The following is a 26383-nucleotide window of genomic DNA, read 5'->3' as shown; positions in this document are numbered from 1 at the left end:
AAATATATATATAATAATTTACAATAAAATTAATATAAAATTTATAATAAAGTATAAATTTTAAAAATAATTACCATCTTTAATATTAATTAACGCTAATTATTAAGGTGATATTAATTATTACTAAAATTAATTACAGTTATTGAGAACAATATTAGGTTTTTCACATCTGTTGTCGCAAATAAGTATTTCTGAGTATAATATGTACATACATTCCGGCAGTTTAAAATGGTTTAAAAACACCGCCATGTTAGGAAGTTACGCGGGTGCCAATATGGCTGTCTCGGTCGCTTTTCGGAGGCGCTGCGGTGCGCCGTGCGAGACTTTCTTTACGGTGTCGACGGCTGTACTTCGCGTCGCGTTTGACGAGATACCGCGTTTTGTATCCGGCAAAATTTACAGAAATCCGTCAGATTTCTAGCTAGGAAGATGGTTCAGAAAAAGGTAAGATCATCGAACTGTCGTGCGCGAACAATATTTCCGTCGAGCGGCATCGTCAGCGACGAGTATCCGCGTTCGAATCTCGGGCATGTTTCTCCAGCGTGTGATCCGAAAATATGTTTTCGTTCCGGAGTAAATTGATACGATAAACTGTGTAACGTGACAATTGTGGTCCTTCGAAATCCTATTTCTGCGTATAGCAACGATTAAACAGATCGATTCGTTTATGTGATATTGATTTAATGTTTCATAACCTAAATTTACGACGCACAGTAATTTCGTGGATCTCGACGCTATAACGATCGAATAATTAAACGAATGGTGGCCAGAAATAAGTATTTAATTTTTATGAGATAAATCGTTGGATTCCTCAAAGACGTTTCTTGCATGAAAGTGGCAATAATAGAATCTTCCGTCTGTATACGCTTTTTTTGTACCCTCGAAGTGGACACGTGGGTCTGTCACGCTATTCGACGCTATTTTTTCCTATCGCAAAGTCTTTTTAAAAATCGGAAAAATTCGTGAAACATCCGTCTACATTGTAGCTGACGATTGTTGTGGTCATTTTAATAAACATCGTTTACTTCATATTTTCTGGCAGGCTTGCGAGTTTTACAGTTACCAGCAAATATTTTGGACGCTGTAGACCATATATGGACGGAGAATTAATTTAGCTTATATATTTTGTTAAAATATACCTGTGTGTATCATGAAAAAACTTATTAAAATTACTCGATTATATTAGGAATGTATTGTTAGTTAATTTTTCTTTTCAATTTCAGCCGAAGAAGAAGGTTGGGAAGAAGGTAGCTGCCGCGCCGTTGGCAGTTAAGAAGGTTGAACCGAAGAAAGTGACCAATCCACTCTTCGAGAAACGGACACGCAACTTTGGGATTGGTAGGTCAAAGTAATTTTACTGATTTCTAGTTAATAGTTTACAACTGTATGGAATAGCCGTACGTTACTGTTGATAATCTGTTAAAATTTAGGTCAGGATATTCAGCCGGCTCGTGATCTCAGCCGCTTTGTAAGATGGCCGAAGTACATTCGCATCCAGCGCCAAAGGTCTGTGTTGCAGAAGAGGTTGAAAGTGCCACCGACGATAAATCAATTTACTCAAACATTGGATAAACAAACCGGTAAGATGTACATTCCACGCATCCATGATTTAAAGAATCATTAAATTCTACACATGTACGTAAAATAAAATATACAATAATATTCTTATGTTGTTGTAGCTACACAGTTGTTCAAGGTATTGGAAAAGTACCGTCCGGAATCAGCAGCCATGAAGAAGGCAAGGTTGAAAGCGAGAGCCGAGCAGAAGATCGCGAAAAAGGAAGACACGCCGACGAAGAAACCAAACGTCATTCGCAGCGGAACCAATACGGTGACCACGCTGGTGGAGCAGAAGAAAGCTCAGTTGGTCGTTATAGCTCACGATGTTGATCCTATTGAGGTTAGTTATATGTATAAATTTATTAATTCTCAACAGATTTCTATTTTGCAAGATTTCTCTTCCATTCAACGAATGATGCTAAATTTCTTCACCTGAGGATACAAATTTATAATTTTATTTGTATTCATAGGATGATATATGACATCTGACTAACATTTTATATTATTATATATATTTGTATGCAATAAATTATATGTGCCAACCTAATTGGTTCTTTTTTTATTGATGCAGATCGTATTATTCCTTCCTGCCTTGTGCCGCAAGATGGGCGTACCATACTGCATTGTTAAAGGCAAGGCGCGTTTGGGACGTCTGGTTCGACGTAAGACTTGCTCAGCGGTTGCTCTTACTCAGGTATGTATATTCAATTTTTGTAATGTGTATTTAATTCGACTATATGATGTAAAAATACAAGAGCCAATCCAATGAAACATCGTGATATTTCAAAAAATTTCTGACACACACTTACAAAAGTCTGATTCTTCCACTTTTATTTCAGTTTTATTAAAGTATGTCGTTATTTCAGGTGGATTCTGGCGATAGAGCCAACTTCGCAAAGATTGTCGAAGCCATTAAGACGAACTTCAATGATCGATATGACGAAATCAGGCGTCACTGGGGTGGTGGTTTACTGGGAAGCAAATCTGCGGCCAGGATAGCGAAATTAGAAAAAGCTAAGGCCAAGGAACTGGCACAGAAACAAGGTTAACATTATTGCCCGTCATTTACAGGTTACATAAGAAAATAAAGGATGAAATACATCTGGTATCTGTATTTATTTCGTAAAGTATACCTACATATTTTATGTTTCTCCTTTCATTTTTGTATAAAGGGTCTTTGTTATCTTAAAATAAGAGAAAATTTCTAAATTAACTATATACAATGATATCTAATATCCTCAAATTCGTTTCTTGATGAGTTTCTCTAGCCTCTTGATTCTTCCAGCTTCATGTTCTGGACTGTTATGTACTACGTGACTTTTCGTAGCATTTGCGGCGTCTGTGTTTTCAGATTGTTTAAATTGCTCGAGCAATAGAACTTGATCCGTTTTTTTCAATCCCTAGAATACATATTGATCTTATTAGATACTCAATTAAAAATATAATAGATTGTATATAAAAAAAATTAGTTACTGCAAAAGTTACCTTCATATCTAAAATTTTTTGGAATTCTGAAGACTGTAAGTCAGGCAAGCGTACGTTGCACTGTTTTACGAAGTCACTTGGAGATTCAATTGGGGACATTACAATCTTCAATATCATTTCAGCATTTGCCATACCTTTGACCACAACCTATATAATAAATAAGATATACATTGCATATATTGTTTGATATATTTATACTATCTATCTTGCAAAGTATTCAATTACTTTGGTATATGTTACTGGAGCTTTTCTCTGTATTTGATAACCCGTCGATGGAAGATCCAGCAAGGCTGTTTTCAACATGTGGACATCCAACAACAGTTGTTCCGCGCCGACGGCGTTTAATGGCTTGCACTTAAATAATTGCTGTACTAATTTTGCTATGAAAGAGCTGAAACAAAGCATCGAATATAAAAAAAATCTTGAAAAATATTTCGCGTAAATATGTATATGTCACGACAAATGTTTTACCTAGCAAATTTGACACAGAGCTGTGTGAAATATTTTCTACAAGATGATAATCTATCTCGTATGGTCGGTATTGTTTGTCGAAGGTGCGCTATTATCGTATTAACATAATTACTCTGATCACCCACGACTTCCACAGAACTCCATTGCACCTGAAAAAAAAAAGTACTTTTTTATTATACGTCATAATATGACTCACACATATTATTGATTGTACATTATTTTTATAACAGCATAAGATGATATTAATTTTATATTGTAGAATAATAATATATTTGAATTGTGTGTAATTAATGTACTATTGATAATCACAACTTTTTTTTATAATTTACCTTAGTCATTGCAGTCAATGCAGATTCACACGCCGCTTCCAGATCTTGAACCAGTAACTGAATACAATTAGAAATCACGCTAAAAACAAATGGTAGAAATTAATAAATCAACAAATTTCTAAAAGTATATAAAATTAAGAGAAAAAATAAGACATATACTTATGGAAGATATCCTGTTCTTGAGACAAATTTATTTTATCCGAACAGCATTCATCTGTCTTCTCACGAAGTTTCTCTTCTAATTGCTGTGTCGTTTCTAAACAATATTCAGCCGTTGTCAAAATACTGGAAAAAAAAGCATATTTTAATAATTATTCACTTTGTTCTGTGGAACGCGGAAATAAAGAATAACAAATGTACTTACCAGCATATACGAGATTGCTCCTCTTTACTAAATCTGGCAGTTTCTCCCTCCTTCAAAAAACTTTGGAAATTTTGAATAAAGCCTGACGTTGATAAATCTCGGAAGTCACGCGTGATATTGCTCATACTGGTGCCAATTCCTGCGCTACCTCCGATTCTATAATGGTTACATTAAGATACATTAAGTTCAATTAAAATATACGTACATAAGTTCTGATTTACATTTAATTTTTACACTTACTTGGGTAAATTATTCTGTAAGATCTTAACTGCGTATTCCCGTAAGTACTTTTGAAAAGTCTCGGCGAGACTCAGCATAATTAAACCGGTGCTGAGTTGCGTACATTGGAGCATGCACTTCTTGTAAAATACAAACAGATCGGCACACGAGCTCAGGACACTGCTTGGCCCTTCAATGCCGTCAAATTCCTTAGCACCTGGCGGTTGCGTTTTAGCATCGGACACGAACTTATCCATCAGATCTGCCAAATTACGATCCAAACTTTCTATATAAATGTTCAGGTATGGCTCGAAGCATCTTCCTATTAACTTTTCGAATGGAGACGGCCTCGGCTTTTCGTTTTCAACCTATATGCAAGAGAACGATGTACATTTTTAACATTTTTAAATAAAAACAAAGTTAAATGTAGACTAAACAGTTTTGATACCTTTTCATCTTCTTCAAAAGGATTCCCCGGTACTTTTTCCGCAACTTCATTACTGACTGTTACTGACTTAGCATCCGTGGTCTCCAAAGTACTGCCGATAAAACGCTTCGACAGTAGCGTCTCGAAATTACTGGTTCTTTGAATCGCGTAAAGCAATAACTTAACGTCTATTTCATTACGTCTCTTGTTCATCAATTTTGTGAGATCTTCACGCGTGACATGGCAGAATTGTACAGCTATTCGTTCGGAAATTTCCCAGTCCTGGGGAAAGATCGTACCGAACTTTGATTCAAAGTCGAGCAGATGTTTCTTGATCCACGCGTATCTTCGATCTATCTTATCCAACCAGGCGAAATCCTGATTCTCATCGAACAAATGTGCGTATTCTTGCAATTGGATATTTACAAACCAGACGAGCAGATCTTTCCTTTGAAGAAGAAAAGACATTTGAGATTGAAATTCTATCATTACTCGTAGAATAACGTTACAAATATCTGTATATGCATACTTCACTTTAGGGTGTAAGACTGATAATACTAAACATCCTTCCGTCAACTGATTGAAATGCTTTGGATTCTGGCCGGAAAAGGCCTGTTTGAAATCCGCTGTAATCTGCTGGGCCAACTCATCCTGGATCTGGCGTACCTTTTGTAGACCAAGGAAAACACATTAAAAGAATCAGTTCTATCAATTATCAAAGATACAACTTGCGTCCTTACTTGATCAGACAACTGCTTCACTTGCGGTATATCCATGTAGCTGTTAAAATGCTGCATCACTTCCATCACTGCTTGCAACGGTAAGATAATTTCTCCATATTGCTTCTTCTGCGTTAATACTCTGAAGTAAACCAAAAGGTACAGATTTTATAATTTCGAACAATGTCTAAATAATACTCTTAATATGCAATATGCGTATACTTTAGGTTATCCACTCCATCCACAAGCATGTGCAAATGGTTCAGCGCCGTTATCGAGGCAGTAAGGTTCTTCTTGGCGAAATCCAGCTGTTTGATGTCCCTCGTAATCTCCTTCACCACTTCCTCGGACTGCTCCGCCTTGTCCTTTATGTCCTTTATATGGACAAATAGCTGCCTTATCACCTTCTGCGCATCTTCCAACGCCGCTCTACCATCTTGGCCCACGTTCGTCTGACCACGCACCACTGACCGTATCTCTCTATCAATAGTATGTATCTTTTTTTCTATTTTATTCACCACTTCGTCGATATTTGACAATGACTGTTCCGAGGGAAATAACGTGTTTATATAGTCCACCACGTTGAAATTGGGTTGGTCTAACGGATCAGTGATGGTTAAAACCTGATAGCAAGAAAAACAGTGTTAAGCTTACAAAATTTCGTTTAAAAAAAAAATATATATATATATATATATATATATATATATATATATATCTCACAGATGTGATAATACGCAAAATCATGGCAAGTCGCTCAAAATCGTGAACGTTAAAAATGTCGGTTCAGGGAAAGGCAGGCGTTGAAAAGAGGAGCATTTTATTGAACAGGAATGACACATCGCGCGCATACAAAAAGATCGTGAGTGTTGAAGTAAATTTTGCGTGGATCTTAACGAGAAAGCTCCGCAAGGGGAGGAGGCGAAAAGGACCCGCGGCCTAACCTGCTCGATCACGCTCTGCACGTTCGGCGGGAACGTGTATACCGTAGAGCGGAGCTCCTCCAGCTCGTCCTCCTCGTGATTGTCCATCGCGCTACGCGAATGGGCATGGGCGTAGTTTTTACGCGCGCATCGCGCTATATCCGCGCGCCATGCATACGAATCGCGACGAACATGCCGAACGTGGATGTGGCAGGTGACATGTCGATGACGTACGCGCCGTACATAGCACGCGCGAGCGCGACGCGCGACACCAGTCTGGGTGACACGTGACACGAAAGCGGAGTCAGCGGAAAACGACGAACACTGCCGCCGCGGCCGCGCTCGGCCGGCCCGGCGCTCGGCAAGCTTCGAGCGAGGACTGCGAGGAGAGAAGGACGGACAAGACATACGATCTACGTCAACAATGTGCAAACTGTCAGGCCGCTCGGTCGGTATGATAGACTCCTTTCCTCTCTCTCTCTCTCTCTCTCTCTCTCTCTCTCTCTCTCTCTCTCTCTCTCTCTCTCTCTCTCTCTCTCTCTCTCTCTCTCTCTCTCTCTCTCTCTCTCTCTCTCTCTCTCTCTCTCTCTCTCTCTCTCTCTCTCTCTCTCTCTCTCTCTCTCTCTCTCTCCTCTCGAAAAACTTTTTAAGTATATTGGATGGAATTATTATTATTTTTATGATAGGAAGATTTATATATTAGTCCTTCATTACTCGAGTGGGATCTATTTTATACCCCAACGTTATATCTTAAAATTTCAATTGTTCTCTCTAATAATTTTTTATATAGTTAAATATAAAGATTGATAGCATTTCTGTATATCTTCTAAATAAAAATAAGAGCGCAAAAGTTCTCCTTTAATTACGAAATAAATTTGTGCAGCATTCGATCGATAAGAATGTTTTACTTCGTAAATTCAGTAGATTTTTAAGGGTATACATAGGTATATATATATATTTTACATCTCATGCGAGTATGCAATCGTAGGATTAAAAGGCGATGAATTATACAGTTAGAAATTTTATAAGCACTTTGTGTCGAATATCTGGTGCTTGGATTGAATTAAACAGCAACTGAGTTAATTAAACTTTAGCAGTAATAATATTATAATGAATGAATATATATATATATATATATATATAGAATTAATTAGATTATAAATAATAACGATTCTATCGTCTAGGATCTGTCCAAATTTTATGACGAAAATGATTTCGAAAATTTCCATCGCGCTTACATTTTTCAGTGTTTGTTTCTTGTAATCTCAAGCGAAGTTATATTGATTCGTTATCGCCGGTTTTGTTTCCTCTCTGATACGTTTTTCGATACGCTGAATACTCTGCGCACATTTTATTTATTTCACGAGAGAAATATTTTCCACCACTTCTAATAAATTATATCATTTATGAAACGCTTATGTGCAAAAATCTCGATACGTTGATATTATTCAGTTACTTTCTTTTTTCAGTTACGGAAAATCGAAAAAGATTAAAATCTTATTTCCTATATTTTCGTTATTAATTTTAAAAAAGTTAGATCAATTAATAATTGCTCTATTACACGACACTCCAGGTAGCAGAGTGACGTCAAATGACGTCGTAGGGGCCTATTTTGTAAACGTTAACAATATAATTATGGGCTTAATTTGCGCAGCTTTTCTATGGCACGTTATATATCTGCGCCTCTTATGAACGTTTAAAGATAAACATCATTAAGACGTCTTTAGACGTCATCCTGCTACCCGGGACACACTCTTACAGGAGACAATAAAAATACAATGTATAATAGATATTGGATTTCTTTCATAAAAGCACCAAATCAGAACAAACGTCAAAATCCGTGCGTGGTTTAAGTGGTTTAATCTTGTCATTTTCCTCGAGATGGAAAAATGAAATTAAAATAATAATATTAATAGTGAAAGTTGTACAATAGCCTTAGTAACTCGGAACTTTATAAATTTTGGTTTTTTTTCTTTCGCGAAATAATTTAATTTGCAAAGCAAACCTTGATAAGTTTGATATTCAACTGATGGCAGCATCGCGCGAAATGTATGTTAATTAAAAAGGATTTACACACGCTATTATTTGAAGGCCAGGGATTTGTTTGACGTTACGTTATATTAAATTATTTGTCGTACGTATCTTCTCTCGTTTTCGAATGTAAAAACAACAGATAAGCGATAATAAAATAATTCTTTTCGGTATACGTGATTGAAAGAATCGCGAAAACCTGCCGCTTCATAAAGATAAAAATACGGAGTTTAAGGAATACAGTTTTATTATTTAATTATGCTTTAATTACGAAATCAAATTGCATTACGTGTACAGCACATACACACACACATGCATGCACGAAATTTAATTTCTCTGTCTTATTCCAGAATAAATTTCTCTTCTATATCCAGAATAAATAATTTTCTATCTTAATTATTAGAGTAATGAAACTAATTATACACCTTCGTTAAAATTACTCTGTTTTCTAGGTATTTTAAGCTTTCGAGGGTAAAAACGTGAATAGATTTTCATACGAGGAATAATTTTCCCTCAATCTCTGATTACGTGCACGCGATTGAAGGGAATAAAAAACTGAACGAAGAAGAAAAATCAGGATATCGGCAATCTCTCCAAGAGTCTGTGTAGCTTCTAATTTCAGTCATCGAAAATGCACAGCTTGACGGACCTGCCCGTCGATAATTCTTCCCCGGTCGCTCATTTCTGCCCGACCTGGGTCGACGACCGACGACCCCTCATCGTCAGGAAGAAGCGGCGCGTATTCTCGTCGGATTTTCCGGAGCGCACGCGGCACGCGGCATCCCTTAATAAACCGGAAGGCGGCCCGGTCGCGTCCCGCCTCGCGTGTGCGGGCGTCGCGCGCGGAGCAGAGCGGCGAGGCGCGCCGCGTCGCGTCGCCGCGCGTCGTCTCGCGTCGCGACGCTCCCCCGCGTTGAAGCGTTCCGGTGGGGAGGTCAGGTCGAACGGGAACGGGTCGGTCGAACGATCGAAAGGCCCTGCTCCTCGGCTCAGTTGTAGCGCCGACTCCCCGGCATACACGAGGTCGTCGCGTCGTAGTTTTTAAAGGCAGCACTCTGTACAAAACGTAGACACGCACGCTCTTATCTTCCGTACCTCCGCCTCGCCTCGCCTGCGCCTTCGCCTCGCCTTCGCCTCTTCGCCTACGCCTACGCCTTCGCATCCGCCTTCGCGCCTCCGCCTCGCTACGTAGTGAGCAACAGATATTGAAAGGGAAAAAAAGAACAAAAAAAAAAAAAAACGTGCACGTTTTGCCGTTTAGAAGCGAACCACCGACCTCCGCGTAGAAAGCGAAATGCAGCGTCCGGTCGTCGGTCACTGGAGAAAAATCCTACTGCTCGTGTATTGTTTGCCATTATTTTCATGTAAGTGAACGCGCGCGCGCTCTTTCTCTCTCTCTCTCTCTCTCTCTCTCCCTCCCTTCCTCCCTCCCTCGCGTCCGTTCGTCCCTCTCGATAACAAACATCGACACCCTCCCGCACCACACGCGCGTGTCCCATGTTTTCCCCTTGCGTACCGTTTCCTCCAACCCTTTGAGGATTCCTTGTTATTGCGAGGGGTGATCGCGCGTCGGCGGCCGAGCGAACCTGACAGCGTTCGTCGGCTCGTCGTCGGGCGTCAACTCGTCCTTCGACCCGGATCACGTTCGAGAGCATCCCTCCGCTGAAGGATCCCTGATGAAACGCACCGACCAAATCCCGCCGATTTATGCCGATTGACTATACGATATTTTTTTTTGGGCGACAATATTTTGATATTTATCGGACGCCATCTTTCAGCCTTCTTTCTTATTTTCAGCATCGAATTGTCTTGGCGAGTGTTTTTATTTTTTCTGTGGAAGACGTCTGCTCGAGACGCTTATAAATGAAGACTATAAGGTTCTCCATTAAAGAGCTTCGTATTTTTATTTTGTACGCTAATTATACGCCTGGACGGCCTGTTGATAAAGATTCAACTTCAAATTGATCAACACGTAATTAGAGTTCGGGGAGGGCAAGCTTGGTGGGGGTTTAGAAACATCTTGCGTTGGGTTGGTCTTGTCTCTCGCTATATAGCCGCGAGATAATCGTATCTTTTTACTCTAAAGCCGGGAACGGAGTTCCGAAACATTTTTCAAAATGTTATCACGGTAGAAGTTTAACGTATGCAATTTTTTTTCGAATAACGTCGCTAAACATTCGCTTAAAAAAAAATGGACACGATGTTTCTTCTGTTTCTCTCGTAGAAAATTGTTGTATTGTTTCAGTTGACGACACCACTGCGGAGGCTGCAGATTATTCCCCATACAATTCAGTACTCTGACAATATTACACATTTTGCACTTCATGACGTGTGACGTATGTCTCGGGTTAATTGTTCAGTGCACCCTAACGTGTTACCGCGACGGAGAATAATTCCACGCCACATTCCATGGGACGTTTTCCGGGAGCGAAGCGACCACCGTTAAAAAGTCTCACCGTTTGTTTGATAGTACAATACTATATTCAAATTAATCATTGCGAAAAAATAACATAAGTCCGGTGTTATACGAGTTTATACAGGTATCGCGTATTTCAGACGCGGAGTAGAATTTAGAATGACAATATCGCAGAGGCGAGAGAGAGCGCGGAGCACATCGTACGGACTTATGTTGCTTTCAAAAAATGACCGATATTTATATCTTCAATAAACAAGCGTCACGCTGCGGAACGTAAGTAAGCGTGGCGGAACGAATGCTCATTCACTGATTGTTTTCAAAGACTTGTTCAGTTGTATGTTGATCTTAAAAAGTGCCACTTTCTGTGCGTCGCCAGGAAGCTCGACTACGGAATAACGATTACACAATACGCTATACTTCAATGTGGAATTGAATAAAAATAGAACACTTTACTTCGTGTACATGAGCTCCTATCATTCATACCACCCACGTAGAATTACTACAATGTACATTCGCTATATGAATCCTCAATGGCCTCCATTTGTTTGGACACGTACAAGCGCGCACACGCACGCACACCGTTTGATACAATGCCAATACGAATATATAATGAAACTCGAACAATCCAGCCGCCGTGCGACTTTTTCCGCCAAACTAATTTCCTAACTATATTCGTCTTGTCGGGTATATTTTAGGTCGTTCCGCGGCAATTTCTTTGGCCGTATAGATCGTTTTTGTCACGAATAGCCGTAGAATCGAACGAGCCGTGTCGGTGCGATAACTCAATTCGACCTGGTTTATTCAGAACCGTATAACACTATACAAGCGTTAATACACGAATCTATTACAGATTAAAGAGCGTTATACGAACGTAAAAACTGGAAATCGATATAGCCGGCGACAATCGCAGTCGCTTTTTTGTTCGCGCGCCGCGGAGCGATACAAAGTGGCGTGTTTGTATATCAGTCGCGAACGAACGATTCCATTCTAATAGCAGATCGATAATGCGTTATACAGTATAATAATGTACACACGGTACACCCATAAGAACACTTTGTCAAACGTTTTGCTCACGGTAGAAACTTCATACGAGTCAGTTATACCGCGAAACTAGCGAACTATATACGCTCGGCCCGACGTGGAGTGTAATGTCAAAGGAAATGCTCGACATTGCTGTTTCGCGAAATTCCGGCAGACAAAAGCTCGTGACAATAGTCCGCCGCTATCTTAATCGTTAATCGCGGAATTCCGCCTTCTCAAAATTTCACTGCTCGCTAGCCCTCAACAATGGTTTGCTCTCGCGCGCGCGACTCGATTATTATCCGAATCTCGACAATAAGGCGGAAATAATTCCGCAATTTCATGAGATCCGTTCGAACCGCTGGAGTTTGACAGATGCGATTAAGAAGTTGCGGAGTTAGAAAACCTTCGCACTGATACGACATCATGAAATCAAATTAAAGTTGCCAAAATTTCCTCTTCAAATATCAGAACTTAACGTGATAAATGAGTGGAAAACAGAGATTTATACATAGTGTTTAAATAGTTCGCACTTCCTTCATTTTAAAGCGCGTAACAGCAGAAAATTATAAATATATATAAAATAGAATAACAATTAAAGTAATTTAAATCGACCTGACTGGCAATTAATATATATAATGTTTTTCCGATATGAACATTGAAAAACTGTGAGCCAACTTGGTTTGTCGGATTCACACAGCACTTTTTTCAGATCAATATCGAGACATTATTAATTTCGACCATGGGTTTTGGTCAGTTGATGTAATTTCTAAATTAAATAGTTTTTTAAATTTTATTGCGAAAAATATTGCTGGCGCGGGGTAATATTTTCCGCAATAAAATTTAAAAACTATTTAATTTAGAAATTACATTAACTGACCAAAACCCATGGTCGAAATTAATAATGTCTCGATATTGATCTGAAAAAAGTGCTGTGTGAATCCGACAAACCAAGTTGGCTCACAATTTTTCAATGTTCATATCGCGCGGAAAGACGTTATATATATTGCCAGTCAGGTCGATTTAAATTACTTTAATTGTTATTCTATATACTGGCGAAAGAAATATATTATTCTGTATATAAAATATAACATAAAATAAATTTATAAAAATGTAAAGATAAAAATAATAAAAATTACAGGTGATATTCATAATCCGATATTAAGATCGTCTTAAGTCTAATACTATGTAGTCTCGAGATTCCATTCAGCCAACGAAATAAACGTACATCTTGAGATCGCATTTAAGACGATCGTAACACGGGAACTGGCAAAGCAGTTAAAATAACTGATTTGTAATTTTCTTTTAAATTACTCCAATTTATGCCGATGCATTTTCTGAGATTTTCCAGGGCTTTTGTCGCAATATGTAAATGATGAATCGCAATATTCAATTGATCAATTTACTTTTCTCTGCGCCCTCTTTTCAAATATATATACACTTAAATGACAGACACTAATTATTAGTGTTCTATAACATTAAAAATAAGATCGGATTATGAATATCGCCCCAGATATGTGAAAAAAATCGATAAATTATATTCAAGATAATAACGTCTATATTCTCCATTGCAGTTTAATTATATAAATATCAAAAATTTTAAAGTCACTTATTCGCACATTATCCGAGTTTAAAAGCCATTGTGGTAGAAATCAATTATTCGACTATTTATCGATCCAATTATATTCACCCTAATTCTACATTATTTATAAGAGAAAAGTGCCGATAATAAATATTATGAATTGAATATTCTGAAAGTTACTCTCTCGTAACACTCTCGTATCAAATATTTACATAAAAAGAATTGATTATCGTATTATCGTACTATACTATTGTATATGACTTACAAATCAAGATATTATATTTTTATTCTGCAGAAAAAAGTTTCAAAAAGATTTTTTAATCTTAATTATTTTTCAGCTTTAAGATGTTGAATCTCTTCTATACTAGTCGGGCAGTGATACAAGCCATACTCTTCTCGTTTTATGAAAAAATATGCGAGAAAAAAATTGCTATAAAGAATTCTTAATGTAAAAGTCAATTGCTCCAACGAGAAATATAGTAAGGAAAGTATCATTTTACTGTATCAAAATAAAAGTACACATTCACGGATACATATCTCTAAAATATCTCGTTAAATCGTCTCTGAAATCAATCTTCTATTTCCTACGATCTGTATTACACCGCTGTCCCAATCAACGCAACACCACGTACAAAAAAAATCGGTCGATTCCAATCGAAAAACTCGCGCGCGGCGTAACAACAATCGGCTGTTCGGCTTTAAACGCCTGTTGAAATATTTGCAGGACAAGCGCGTAGAAAATCGCGTGGTATTAGCATTATCCGACGGCGCGATCGACCTCGAAAATAGGCCTCTTGTCTTGAAACGTCTCGAAATAATATACCATGCGTGCGGCGGTAACGCGCGCTTTCATTCTGATCGATACAGTAACACCTCCCAGCAACAGGGCGGACTGCCACAAGTAGTTACAGTCGGCCGAAGGCCCCTCCGTTCTTCCCGGCAATAGCCGGGATTAATCCGTTCGCCGTTCGTCTCGTTGTCACGTCGATTCCAGTTCGATGGAAATCGAATGTAACACGATCGCGCCGGTCTTGACAGTGTTTAATCAAAATATCAAACGTCATTCTGACACATCTCGTTATTATTATATTTTATTTTATATAGCTTCGAATATACATAGCAAGGTGGACAAGAGACGCGTCGCGACATTTTGTTCTATTTACGAGTCCCATGATCAATTTTTAAAGTCGATACTTTTCAGAAATGACGGCAATAAGAGCCAGGTGCGGTAATTAGTGCGCAATGATTATATTCTCAGTCAATACATAAAATTAAAATTAGTGGATGTTTTCGACTCTTTTTTGGAGGGTCATCATTAATGGCGTAAAAAACGTCCGCTAATTTTAATATTACGTATTGCCGATATTAAATATCATTGACAAGAATATCGTTGCGCACTAATTACCACGCCTGGCTCTTATTGCCTCTTTTTGTTATTTCCGATTTATTCAAGAGAGCCTTTATATACTTTAATTTTATATTTTTTGTTGTAAGAATGTAGAACGACAGTTTTACAGTTCTAAAGAATTCAAGAGAATCTAAGACCTTTTACAGAGAAGTTCCACGAACAGCTATAGAAACGATAGAGATCTTATTTTTCGCTGAATTTCAGATAAACTTTATTTTAATAGAATTTGGTCTCACGATTTAGAGTTACGTGCACGAAAGACACCCTATACGTGACCTTATCTAGGTTTGTGGGTTACGACGCCCCTCGAAGTTAACCCCCGACGAATGCAATTTTAAATGAATATCACATAAACCATGGGGATATATGGGACACGTCAAATAGCAGCATTACGGTTTTAAAAGTCTCGCTTCACTTTATTAAACAATAATCTTTCAGCGTATTTAAATGCTCGCAAAATATCATAGCTTTTAGTCCGTAAAACAGTAAAAATAAAAAATGTATATGCGAACGTCGATGAGAAATAAAAATATTCGGAAGTTGTTCGCAAAATTCGAATTATATCAATAAAGTCTTGAAATATAGGAAAATATATTTTAAAAACGTATTTTGCCATTCTTTCGATCCTCGATTAAATATAAATATTGAATTTTCAGCTTTTTCCCCAACTTTTTACGAATATTTGCGACTCGCGATCGCGCGCATCGTCATAAAGTCCATCCTTTAATCATGCCCCTCGCGACTTTCGCGAACGTCATATGCGCATCCCGAATTAATACCGTTTATGTTGGACGTTGTAGATAACGTCCAACGACGTCACGGACGCCAGAACTACACGGTGATTTCACGATTTCCAGACGCGACACTGGCAGATCACATGAACGTGCAATTGATAGCGCCGCAGTACGTAACGCTGGGCAGTACGGCCACCATGCTCTGCAACCACACTGTCGCGGACGACTTGCTGCACAAAATAGAATTTATGAAGGGCGAGAAGAGGATATTTCAGTACATTAAGGAGCGAATTCCGCCGTATATAACACAGCACATCGACGGCGCCCAACTGGAGGTGAGCGAAACAGAGAAGGCCGAAATAAAAAGGCGACCTTTAAAATATGCCTCTCGCGTTAATATATCACTTTGGATCCTTTTTTTTTTTGTTCATTTTCAATGTTTCATTATTTGCTGTCATCACTTGCCATTATTCGAAAAGTGAATTATCGAGCGTACCCAACGGAACTGATAAGAGAAAATGGTAATTTGATTTCATCGATCAAACCTGATGGTTTATCTGCGATTCTTGACGGCTCATAAATATTTGGAGTATTGCTTTACTCTGATATACACGTGACTTTCGTTTTGACGTGTACATAATTATCTCAAAGGTATCTCGCGGTCGCGCCGTAACATGGCATGCAGGTTCGATAACACGTCTACATAAATTTGTGTCAAATTTACACGGCTCGAGACTGATGCCATCGACCTTTGCATCTCAATCTATCCGCAGTTATACATGTATATATATACATATATATATATATATATATATATATATATATATATATATATACCTACATATATACATCGATGTCTATATCATCGCTTTAAATCTGAATGTTAAAAGAATTTCTATCTTTGTAACGGAAACCGTGACTATAGACAAGAGGTTGTCGAGTGTCTAGACAAGAGGTGTTAAACAAATTGAATAATTATACCCAGCATATTGAAATTTTACGTTTTGCAATGCAAAATAATTTAAATTCAACATACGCGATACCGGATTTATCTCTCGAAAACGGAGAAATATTTTAAACTTTTAGAATATATTTTTTGTTACATGTCCACGTGTAACAAAGTGTAATTTTAGAATTTATTCTGATTAAGTTTATTATATATGTATTAAAAAATTTTATAATACATATATCTCGTCTCATTTTTCTGGCTTCGTCTTTATTTAGGTTTTATTTATTAAAATTCAAAATTTCAAAAGCACGTGATAACACTTTCTTTTACGTGACGAAGTTTATATGCATTAAACTATAATGTTCGTTCTTCTTTTAATTTCTTAAGTATTACTTTCCTTAAGTACTTTATGTATACATGCGTATATCTTTATAAATATTTATTTATATTATAAACTTTTCCCCGTTACATCACGTACCTGATGTTTATGTAATGAAATAATGCCTCTTTTTAACCTGCCGCCTGACATTATATTACGTGTACAGGTAAAAATATACGACTTAGTCTGCATACCTGTCGCGCATGTCGGCAAGGACGGTCTGCGGAGAAAGAAGCCGTTGTAAACAAAAGTCCAAAAATAACGAGGACGCCCTCGATAGCTGAATGTCCGGAGTCCGCTCCTGCCTTTTGCCAATGATTAAGCGAGCAAAGTTAACGCATTTACCTAAGGCGCAGTCTTTTATGTAGCGACACAAAGCAAAGTTATTTACGCACACATATACGTGTGCCCCACCACGTGAAATATCCTCCGTAATCTCCGTATCCCCCGACAATATCGAGGCAACGCGTGTGTGGCAACGTAATTTTCCTCGCGAATGTGTTTTTCGATATGGGAGCGCGCCGCGCATGCAGATAAGTGATGATCTATTAAAAAAGAGATAAGGTGGAAAACCAATATACTTGTGCTAATCCACATATGTGATACCTAACGGTCACGGGGGATGAGCGCCGGATGAGTTTGTGCCGGCCTGTATGTAGAGTCAACACGCATTAATAATGAGGCCATCCGCGGCAGAAATAGAACCGTCCATTTGGCGAAAGTTTCAGGCTGCGGACGATGGGCGATTGTAAAGTGTCGAAAATACTTGGCGTTTTTTCTCCGCGATACGCCGAGAAACCTTCGTGTACTTCTCATCGCCATCGTGTTCAAGGAAAAAAAATCGATCGAGTTACACGACCGAATTACAGTTCTTCTTTTATAATTGTCTACCTTTTTTTAAGGACACTTTTGTCTCTCACCGTGTTTCCTTTTCTGATTTTCTATTTCTATATTTCAATTTCTGCATAAATTTGCCGAAAACTCCTTCGGGCGATAATCCTATTTCGAATTATTATTAATCGGAACTCTTCGTTAACGACGAACCTGCGACTGTTTCGCACAACGTTTATTCTGCGATATCTTAAAGTTATTAAATTTTCGAAAACTCCTTTGGTCGATGGCTATTTTCGGCTTATCACAATCGGGAACTCTTCGTTGACAACGGAGAACTTTTGCGACTGTTTCACACAACGTTAATTCTGTGATATCTTTAAAGTTATTACAACACGTCACGAAAGATATGTAGGTAAAGATACGCGTAACAAATGGGGCGCTGAGAAAGATTAGATCTAAGCTGCTTAATAACAAAATTGAGTTAATGTAATAAGAACTTCCAGTCACCTCGATAATACTATAGGATTTCTGAACAAACGGTAACAATGGGGAAAAAATGACCGCGACGATAAATTGTGTTTGAGCCCTTCAAATTTCCATACCGCTAATTTAAAAAGAAGATTTTCTTCCCGTATATTTAAATATTTTAATGTTTGTCGCCCCAGAGTATTTCGAAATAGCCATTAATCGACTGTATTTAGAAGCGAAGATATTTTTTGTAAAATAGGTATGACCTAAATATAATAAGAGCAAAAGTGACAGAAAGCAACGATCGCGCGCTGAATTGTATTATCTAAAGTGTTCTGCATTTGTATTTTCAAAGCAATAAGTTTCTCCTTGCTCATGCACTTGATATAATTGAAATGGGGGTAGATGAAAGGAAAGTGACAAATCCTGCAGGCAAAGCAAGTTGATAGAAGAACACTCTTGAGCTCTCATTCAAAGATAACTCTGACGCACACTTCACTATCTCAAATTCAACGTATTTGAAAGCGGAAGAATGACACGTTTAGAAAAAATAAACATCGCGACACATAAAGGTGTTTCATTTTCTCTCGCGCAAACGTAAAACTCTTCCTTGCTTAATTATTGAGCTTGAAGAGTCCGGAAGCAAGAGACGGCGACGGGTAAAGAACCACGCTTTAAGAGAAATTAATTTTCACGCATACATTTTATACACCCTTGAATTGTCCATATAGTATTTGTCACTCGTATATACCTTTTTGAAATATGGACTGCGCCTCGATTAAAACGACGTAGTTATTTTAATTAATCACGCTGTGTGTCATAAATCGACATGTCTTTTTCAGTACTCGAAGAACGGCACGACAATCAAACTGCACAATGTGCGTTTCGAAGCTACCGGTACTTATACCTGTGAAGTCACTATGACAACACCCATTTACACTGCTGGCGCTGATCCCGTACAGATGAAAGTGATATGTGAGTGGTAGTGTCGACCTTACAAGACTAAAGAACAAACCGAGACAAACATATCTCTATGCTAATGGCATTAGTCGTTGTTGTGTTGGATTGTATTAATTTTAATGAATAGCTATTAATATACGTAAGCGTATCGGTGTATCGAGAGATCTAGCTAATAATCTTAATTAATTAAATTTGGCACTTGAAATTACACGTTGACATTTCTCGAACTGGATAAAGATTTAATAGCCAAGATCTAAAAATGTCGATCTAGATATTAACTAGTTATTTTTTAATTCGCATCGCGCCACATCTCCGATATACTTTTTATAATTCCTTTTAGTTCCACAGAGTAAAGATCCTACGATTAGGTTCGAGAAGAGTGTATATGTGGTAGGCGAGAGCTTGGAGGTGAATTGTACGTCCTCGCCAGCACGTCCAGTTCCTTATATAACGTGGTTCATAAACGGCAAAGAGGTAAAGGATAATAAGGATTGAAACATAATTTTGATTCTAATAAGCCTGATAAAAAAAAACATTTTTCCACGGTTTAACAATTTTAACAATTATAAATTAAATACATTATTTAACACTGCGCGGACATCGTGTTTTTGGTGTACTCACCCGGACACTCTGGGACTTTTAAGTCTAAAGGGTTTTCGAAAGCGTTTTTGTGTTACAAAAAATCTATAAAAATTTATATATTATCTTTAAGGTTTTAAAAGTGATTTATATATATATATATATATATATATATATATATATATATATATTTACGTAGACTAGAACTAAGTTCTTTTAGGAAGGGAAGCTGACGCAAGCGTCCCGTGAAAATCATAAATGAAAAATCGACAATGCCTTGAAAGGCCCACGGTGTCTGCGCAGTATTAAAGAAACTTATATATTTTTGATCGCTTCTTTTACGATATACTTAAATACTTTATCCCAATAGATTTATTATTAAATACTATTATTAAATACTTTAGCCTAATAGATTTATTATTGCATGAATAGGTTTTTTTAGATTATTTTATATAAATTATATTTTTCCCTTGCGCGTGCTTTATGTCTGAAAGCTTTTATATCTTTATGATTTTATATGTAAAACCTTTTCTAATTTGCTCGAACTACGGATATAATTACGCGCAATTAAATTCTTGAATATCTTTAGACGCATTTTCCCTCGCACGATTGCAATTTTCTGATTATTGATTTCGCCAGGTGGATATTGCTCTGGTGACTCACTATCCGCATATACATCATAAGAATCATCTGGTGTCCGCCACCGCCAAGCTGAAGGTGGAAGTTTCCGAGTTGCACGCCGGTCAAAATGGACATCTGGAAATCAGCTGTCGCGCAACGATACCCGCTTTCCCCATGAATCACGAGCAATTTGCCGATATTAAGAAAAAGGTGGTGACGGGTAAGTTTTTTTATGACGGAAAGATATTAAATTCTTTTCCGCGCGTGTACGATACAGTAATAACCCTCCTTGACCACCGAATATGCACGATGCCGAATTTTCGAAAATAAACAAGAGTGATCCCATAAAAATTATAGATCTAGAATCATTTTATTTAAAAAACCGACATTGTCGGAAATAAAGAAACATGCATTTTCATTGCAAAGCCGACCGCTTCTGGGACTTTGTACCTTTTCTCTTTGCGTGTTTGCTTATTTCTGTAAGCCTCAGGGCTTTCTATATTTTTCTATATATATATATATATATATATATATATATATATATATATATATTTTTTTTTTACTTTTTATACTTTTATCAATAACAAGAGAGGGAAAAAGTCCCGATTTTTGTATCCCGTGCGACTTGTTTCAGTGCAAATCATACCAGCGCCGGATGTGACGTCTTCCGCGGCGATTCTCATACGAGAACTTACGCTACCTACGATACTGTGCATACTGAGCGCGATGCACAAGTTCATTCCTTAATAAAAGTCAATTGCTCTAGGATAATTCGGCTGTAACATATCTAATCGTAAGGATATTAAGGCGATGAACATATAAGATCGAACAATCACAATGTCTTCCTTCGATATATCGAAATACACGGGGGCAGCGGTTTTATTGTCTTTGCAGAAGTTTTGTAAAACTCATAGACGCGGCTTCTTCGTGCGCAAACTATTTTCGATTGTTGCTTATAAACGAGCGTCGTCTGTCTCGCGAAACATATCAATCCCATTGTAATGAGAAAAATAATGTCCGAATGTTCGGCATGGTGTGTCGGAAAGCTATGTCTCTTCCTTCGATACTATTCGAATCTATTTATCATAGAATTTATATTGAATTTTAAAAGTTATTTTTGGAAATTTTAAAGCAGAAAATAAAAAAAAAGCAACGGGAAAAATAATTTTGTTCTATATAGCAAGTTCTATATATCTTCGATATGTAATGCACAATGTATATACTCGTATTGTTGAATTAGTTAACATATCTTAAAAAAAGAACAGAGTTTATCACAGTTTAAAGATTTTATTGTTAAATATATAAAAATCCGATCTATATTAATGTTATCGAGGTATCATATGATCTATACATTAGCAACTGTAATTTATATTTTAATTTAAAGAACGATATGGTTTTCCGATACGCGTTAATATATAACATATTTCATCTAGTCTCGCCTCGCCGCTGGGGAAATACAATGTTTTTTAAGCTGGCAAATACGTTCTTGTTACTGCGCGTACATTTTTATAAAAAATTATGCAAAAAAAATCACGACCACAAAAAAACGCTTTAATATCAATCAAATCGAGTTTAATAGATTTTTCCCTTACGGAACGATATTCTATTCTCCAATAACAGTTTTCCATTTCTCATCGATGGATTTTTTCTCTTTATACAAGAGAAAAAACTTAAAAAATTATTTTCACATTGTTCGACTCATTAGGATCGTAATACAAATAAAATTAATTTTGATTTAATTTGCAATAGGTGCGCAAAATGATCTTTTATATATATATATATTTTTTTTTACGCCCCGTTTCATGATGTTTCGTGATAACACACCGCGATGAGATCAATTTTCCGACAATAATCTAGAGAAGCGACAACTTTTCCGCGTATAATAGGACATATAGATATTAGAGCAAACGTTCACCGTAACTACATTTCACCGTAATTCGAAGTTTAGTGCTTCGTAGAAAACATACAATATATTATACACAAGAAATTCGAAGCAAGAATGGCGTAAGTTAAATACGATGACGTGTGAGGTATTCAAATTTCTTCAGTGCGCACGTATCGAAATATCTCCGCGAACTGTCTTTTACTTATATCCATTATAATTAAATTATCGTTTAATTAAATTATATATAACGATATAACGAAAAGTATCGCGAGTACCACAAGAGCGATCACTTAAGCCATTTTTGTTTTCGATTCTCGGTCTATATTTCACGTGCTTATAACGAATTGGAGGATATCGATGAAACGGGATGTACGACTCACACATATACACAATCAGTATTATATTGAAACTTCCTTCCGAGTATAATTTTGAAGTGGCGCAAGCTTAAAAAACACCGCGACAGCGGCTAGGCATTTAGACTATTTAGAGAACTGCGAGAAACTAGAGATAACTAGAGACACTCGAGTCAGAGTCTGATCAATAAATACAATATACCTGATTACTATTACATATAATAAAACTAAAGTAAAGCGTGATTTCTTTGCTCTGAATTTACCGATAAGTACAATCTGATCTTGTTATATCACTTATCTTCTCGTAATTCGAGGGATAATGCGCATTGTATTGATCTTATTGAGATCGATCGATCGACGAGACTGATGAGAACTGATCCGATCAAGCTCTGACTCAACCATCTGTAGAAGTAGCGATTACGGGCTGCTTGCGGCCAACTTTTTGGAACACTATTGGGCGCGTTATCCGTCGATACGACGTCACTTTGACGGGACTTAAAAGACTTGATGCGGTATCATCACCGCTATACGGCTACCTACGACCAAACGCCCGGGATTACCTCTCGTCTCTGTGTATTGGCACACCTCCTCGCTTAAAAAAATCATAATCCTTTTTTTCGCTGTCGCGCCGGTACGTCATGCTAAATACCAGCAACCAGGATGCACTTTAAAACAGCCATATTGGCTGTAGCGCGAGAGTATGTTAGGTATGTTAGTGCGTGACTACCTAAAGCTGGCGGCACACACTTTGGAACACTAAAAGGATTATGTCGATGAACGTTTGCGCTAGAGTGAACGCGAACGATGCTTTCCGGGGCTTTAGAGTACTAATCTAATCTTGATTCTTAGGATAATCAGAGGGAACGTATCGTCTCCAGTTAGACGACTAATCTAACTAAAAAAGTTTTGATAGCTTCACACAGATCGAATCTTTACGTATACGTAAGTCTGTAGCTAACGACTAAAAGGTACTCACTCGCGCGATCGAATTCGGTTACGATTAAAGTATAAAGATTAAATACGGCAGATTACTAAAATGGTAAAATTAATTGTCATAGTTAGAGGAAAGTGTTGGAAACGTTAGGGAACAAACATCGACTACGTAGGTCGTAGTGCTTTATAGAAGTAAAGAATATATTTATGATTAATGAATTTTTATGCGTATTTCAGATTGCGCGACTATTTGCTAAAATCGAGGAGACTAATTCAATCGCGTACGTGCAAATCTCTTACATGCTTTCAAACTTGCAATAAATATAATACTTTTTAATTTTTATTGTATTTATGCAACGTAAGAGCGCCAGGCTAATCGGTCGTCTTAAGCGAAGTTTGAAAGCTTAAGTAAATGATATTTTAATTGAAAAAAAAAAGTGCCTTTTCATATTGTCCGCAATTAGGAAATATCTCAGGCAGATTTTAGTCTGCTATAGGCAACGTGCTTTTTCCCGGAAAGCAAAATCGCAACCACTAAGAACTAATATAGAAAAAAAGTCGTCTTTTTTAAACAATCTTACACACACACTCTCTCTCTCTCTCTCTCTCTTTCTGATAAAGCTATTCTTACAATTAGTCGTTTTAGCGTTCATTCTAGCCCGTCAAAAGCTCTAATTGCAAATTTTATTACGAGTCTGCTGTTTCTAGCTCTGCACCTTCCGCATATAGAATTGATTTCGAAGTTTGTGGTGGGTGGGTGGGGAGGGGGGAAAGGAGTGCCATGTGGAAAAGATTATATCTGGAATACTTCACACGCTAATCAATACGTTCATACAGTACTACACACGTATAGATTCTACTTTTATATCTCTCGCGAGGTATATATTAATTATTACATATTCGCTCTCTGCCATGCACGTGCGCCTCCTCCAGCGGCTCCTTGGGGGGAAACGTAACGATAATTTATTTATCTATCTCAACCGTGCGGGAAAATGTAAGAAGGTGCGCCGCTAGAGAGAGCAGGCCTGGCGTATACAATAAATTAGCGGAAAAACAAAAGTCGACGCGCGCGGGGGAGCGTGCGGCACACAGAAAATGGAGGATCCCGCAAAACCTTTACGGCGACTCGCACGCGAGCCGCGATGCTCCTCGCGGTTGTGGTCGTCCTAATACCGTATATCTGTCCGATTTCCCTGGTGACCGGCGTCGAAACGACCGCGTGGGAGTCTGCGGCCGACGAGGCGGCGGCGGCGGCAGCGGTGCGCATCGTCGGCGGGGAGATCACCAGCATCAAGAATTATCCGTTTATCGTATGCGTGCGACGCGCCCATCTCTCTCACGCACACACAGGCCCCTTAACCTTTCACCTTTTGAAGGGCATTGGAATTACCGGTATCCCACATCTCCGCACACCGTTATAGGCGTAGCCCATGACCGCTCTGACGTCAAAGAGGTGGAAGTAACGCGAAGTTTATTATGCAAGGTCGGGGGTGGTTTTATCAACCTTTTTTTTATCAACTTTCGTTTTATCAACTCTCCCGCGGTTGGTAAAACGCACGCAGCGAGACGCGCTCGGGCGATTCAACGTGAGCATGCATCAGATAGGACGACTCATAAATTTTTTAAAAACATATTTTTTCAGCGTTTTTTCGTAAAATCTGAAGGTGAACAGTTTGAATTTTTAAATAGCTTGTGACAGTGACGTTTTGAAGTGAAGTTTTGACTGACGTAGCTTGCAGTTTACGCTTCGAGTAAATTACTAAATTTACATAATGTAGGACCAAAACTCGCGGATCATATATCGGTTTTATTCAAATACGAGAGCTATTATGTCGTGCAATTTCAGCACTTCTAATTTCTCGTTTGCGCGCGATGGGTACTGACGGTATACCGATGCACTTTAAATGCTCGTGCCAATCTAACTTTGAATGCATTTGAGACAGCCGGAAATCTCAATTTTCAATAGTCAAGCGTTGCCTTGAGAAACGTTGGACGTTGCAGGATGAATAAAATGCAAGTTGCTCTATTTAAAGTTGGTTTTAAAGGAATAAAAATAATTTGAAATTTCTATATAATTTGACACGTTTTAAAGGAATATAAATAATTTGAAATCAAGTCTGTAAAATACAATTTTACGACACATTTTATGATACATTTTACGTTTTTTTTTTTAGATTTAACGATAAATAAATATATAAAATATGACGTAAGAGTATAAAAAAGGTGAGTGAAAGAAAATTATTTGTAAAATTGAGATTCAAGTCGGTCTCGAACACGTCGGCACGCATCCGAGCTAGGGAAAGGGTTAAGGCGGCAACCGACTCGACTCGGACTCGACGAATCCGAATTTTTCAAAGTCAATTCTTCTTAGGTCTCGGTGCAGCGCCGATCCTATAGCCACTGGTGCGGAGGCACTTACGTCGCCTGTAGGTTCGTCCTGTCGGCCGCCCATTGCATGGTCAGGTGCGTGTCACAATAAGACTGCGTTTCGCATTTTTGCGCTATGTCTGTCGCGGAGGGGTGGTGTAGTCTCTCTCTTTCTCTCTCTCGCCGGGGCTTTAAAGCACTTTGTTCGTCCCTACGTATTCCCTCGCCTCCCCAACAATCTTCAGTCCTCGATTGTACGAAACGTTTGGACAAAGTGGTGGAATTCGGGAGATCCCCCGAATTCCATTCCGGGATTATAAAGCGCTTTCGGAAATCAAGGGATGAAAAATGAGCGAGGATTATTTCGCGT

At 38.1% G+C, this 26383-nt stretch overlaps 3 protein-coding genes across 6 annotated transcripts in view; 2 read left to right on the top strand and 1 right to left on the bottom strand.

Moving 5' to 3' along the window:
* The window catches only part of LOC143897487 (uncharacterized), a 173996-nt gene extending 147682 nt beyond the window's left edge, over positions 1 to 26314 (top strand). For 3 of the 4 annotated variants that reach the window (XM_077406189.1, XM_077406187.1, XM_077406188.1), the window contains 5 exons: positions 15809 to 16020; positions 19158 to 19290; positions 19616 to 19749; positions 20494 to 20695; positions 21110 to 26314. In XM_077406189.1, the coding sequence (XP_077262315.1) occupies positions 15829 to 16020; positions 19158 to 19290; positions 19616 to 19749; positions 20494 to 20695; positions 21110 to 21222 (774 nt within the window). In that variant the 5' untranslated portion in view covers positions 15809 to 15828 and the 3' untranslated portion in view covers positions 21223 to 26314. Of the gene's footprint in view, positions 1 to 9342; positions 9890 to 15808; positions 16021 to 19157; positions 19291 to 19615; positions 19750 to 20493; positions 20696 to 21109 lie in introns of those variants that run through there. The other variant, XM_077406186.1, reaches the window with a different exon arrangement.
* Rpl7a (ribosomal protein L7A) lies at positions 284 to 2661 on the top strand. The gene is made up of 6 exons (XM_077406190.1): positions 284 to 444; positions 1224 to 1338; positions 1431 to 1580; positions 1680 to 1900; positions 2132 to 2254; positions 2427 to 2661. Exons 1-6 carry the CDS (start codon positions 430 to 432, stop codon positions 2607 to 2609), a joined length of 807 nt encoding a protein of 268 aa, XP_077262316.1. The 5' UTR covers positions 284 to 429; the 3' UTR covers positions 2610 to 2661.
* Positions 2658 to 6845, bottom strand: Vps53 (vacuolar protein sorting 53). Its single transcript, XM_077406180.1, has 13 exons — positions 6516 to 6845; positions 5797 to 6197; positions 5596 to 5716; positions 5385 to 5521; positions 4877 to 5303; positions 4450 to 4796; positions 4210 to 4365; positions 4005 to 4130; positions 3846 to 3924; positions 3517 to 3665; positions 3271 to 3436; positions 3046 to 3192; positions 2658 to 2960 (listed from the first exon to the last, which is right to left on the bottom strand). The coding sequence occupies exons 1-13, from the start codon at positions 6600 to 6602 to the stop codon at positions 2799 to 2801; spliced, it is 2505 nt and encodes an 834-aa protein (XP_077262306.1). The 5' UTR covers positions 6603 to 6845; the 3' UTR covers positions 2658 to 2798.
* Positions 26315 to 26383: the final 69 nt, after the last annotated feature.

Source organism: Temnothorax americanus, unplaced genomic scaffold (assembly GCF_048541705.1).
Source record: "Temnothorax americanus isolate GAGA-0224 unplaced genomic scaffold, ASM4854170v1 Scaffold20, whole genome shotgun sequence".
Lineage (NCBI taxonomy): Eukaryota > Metazoa > Arthropoda > Insecta > Hymenoptera > Formicidae > Temnothorax > Temnothorax americanus.
The sequence above is the reverse complement of the archived record's forward strand: the minus strand, read 5'-3'. Positions and strand labels throughout refer to the sequence as shown.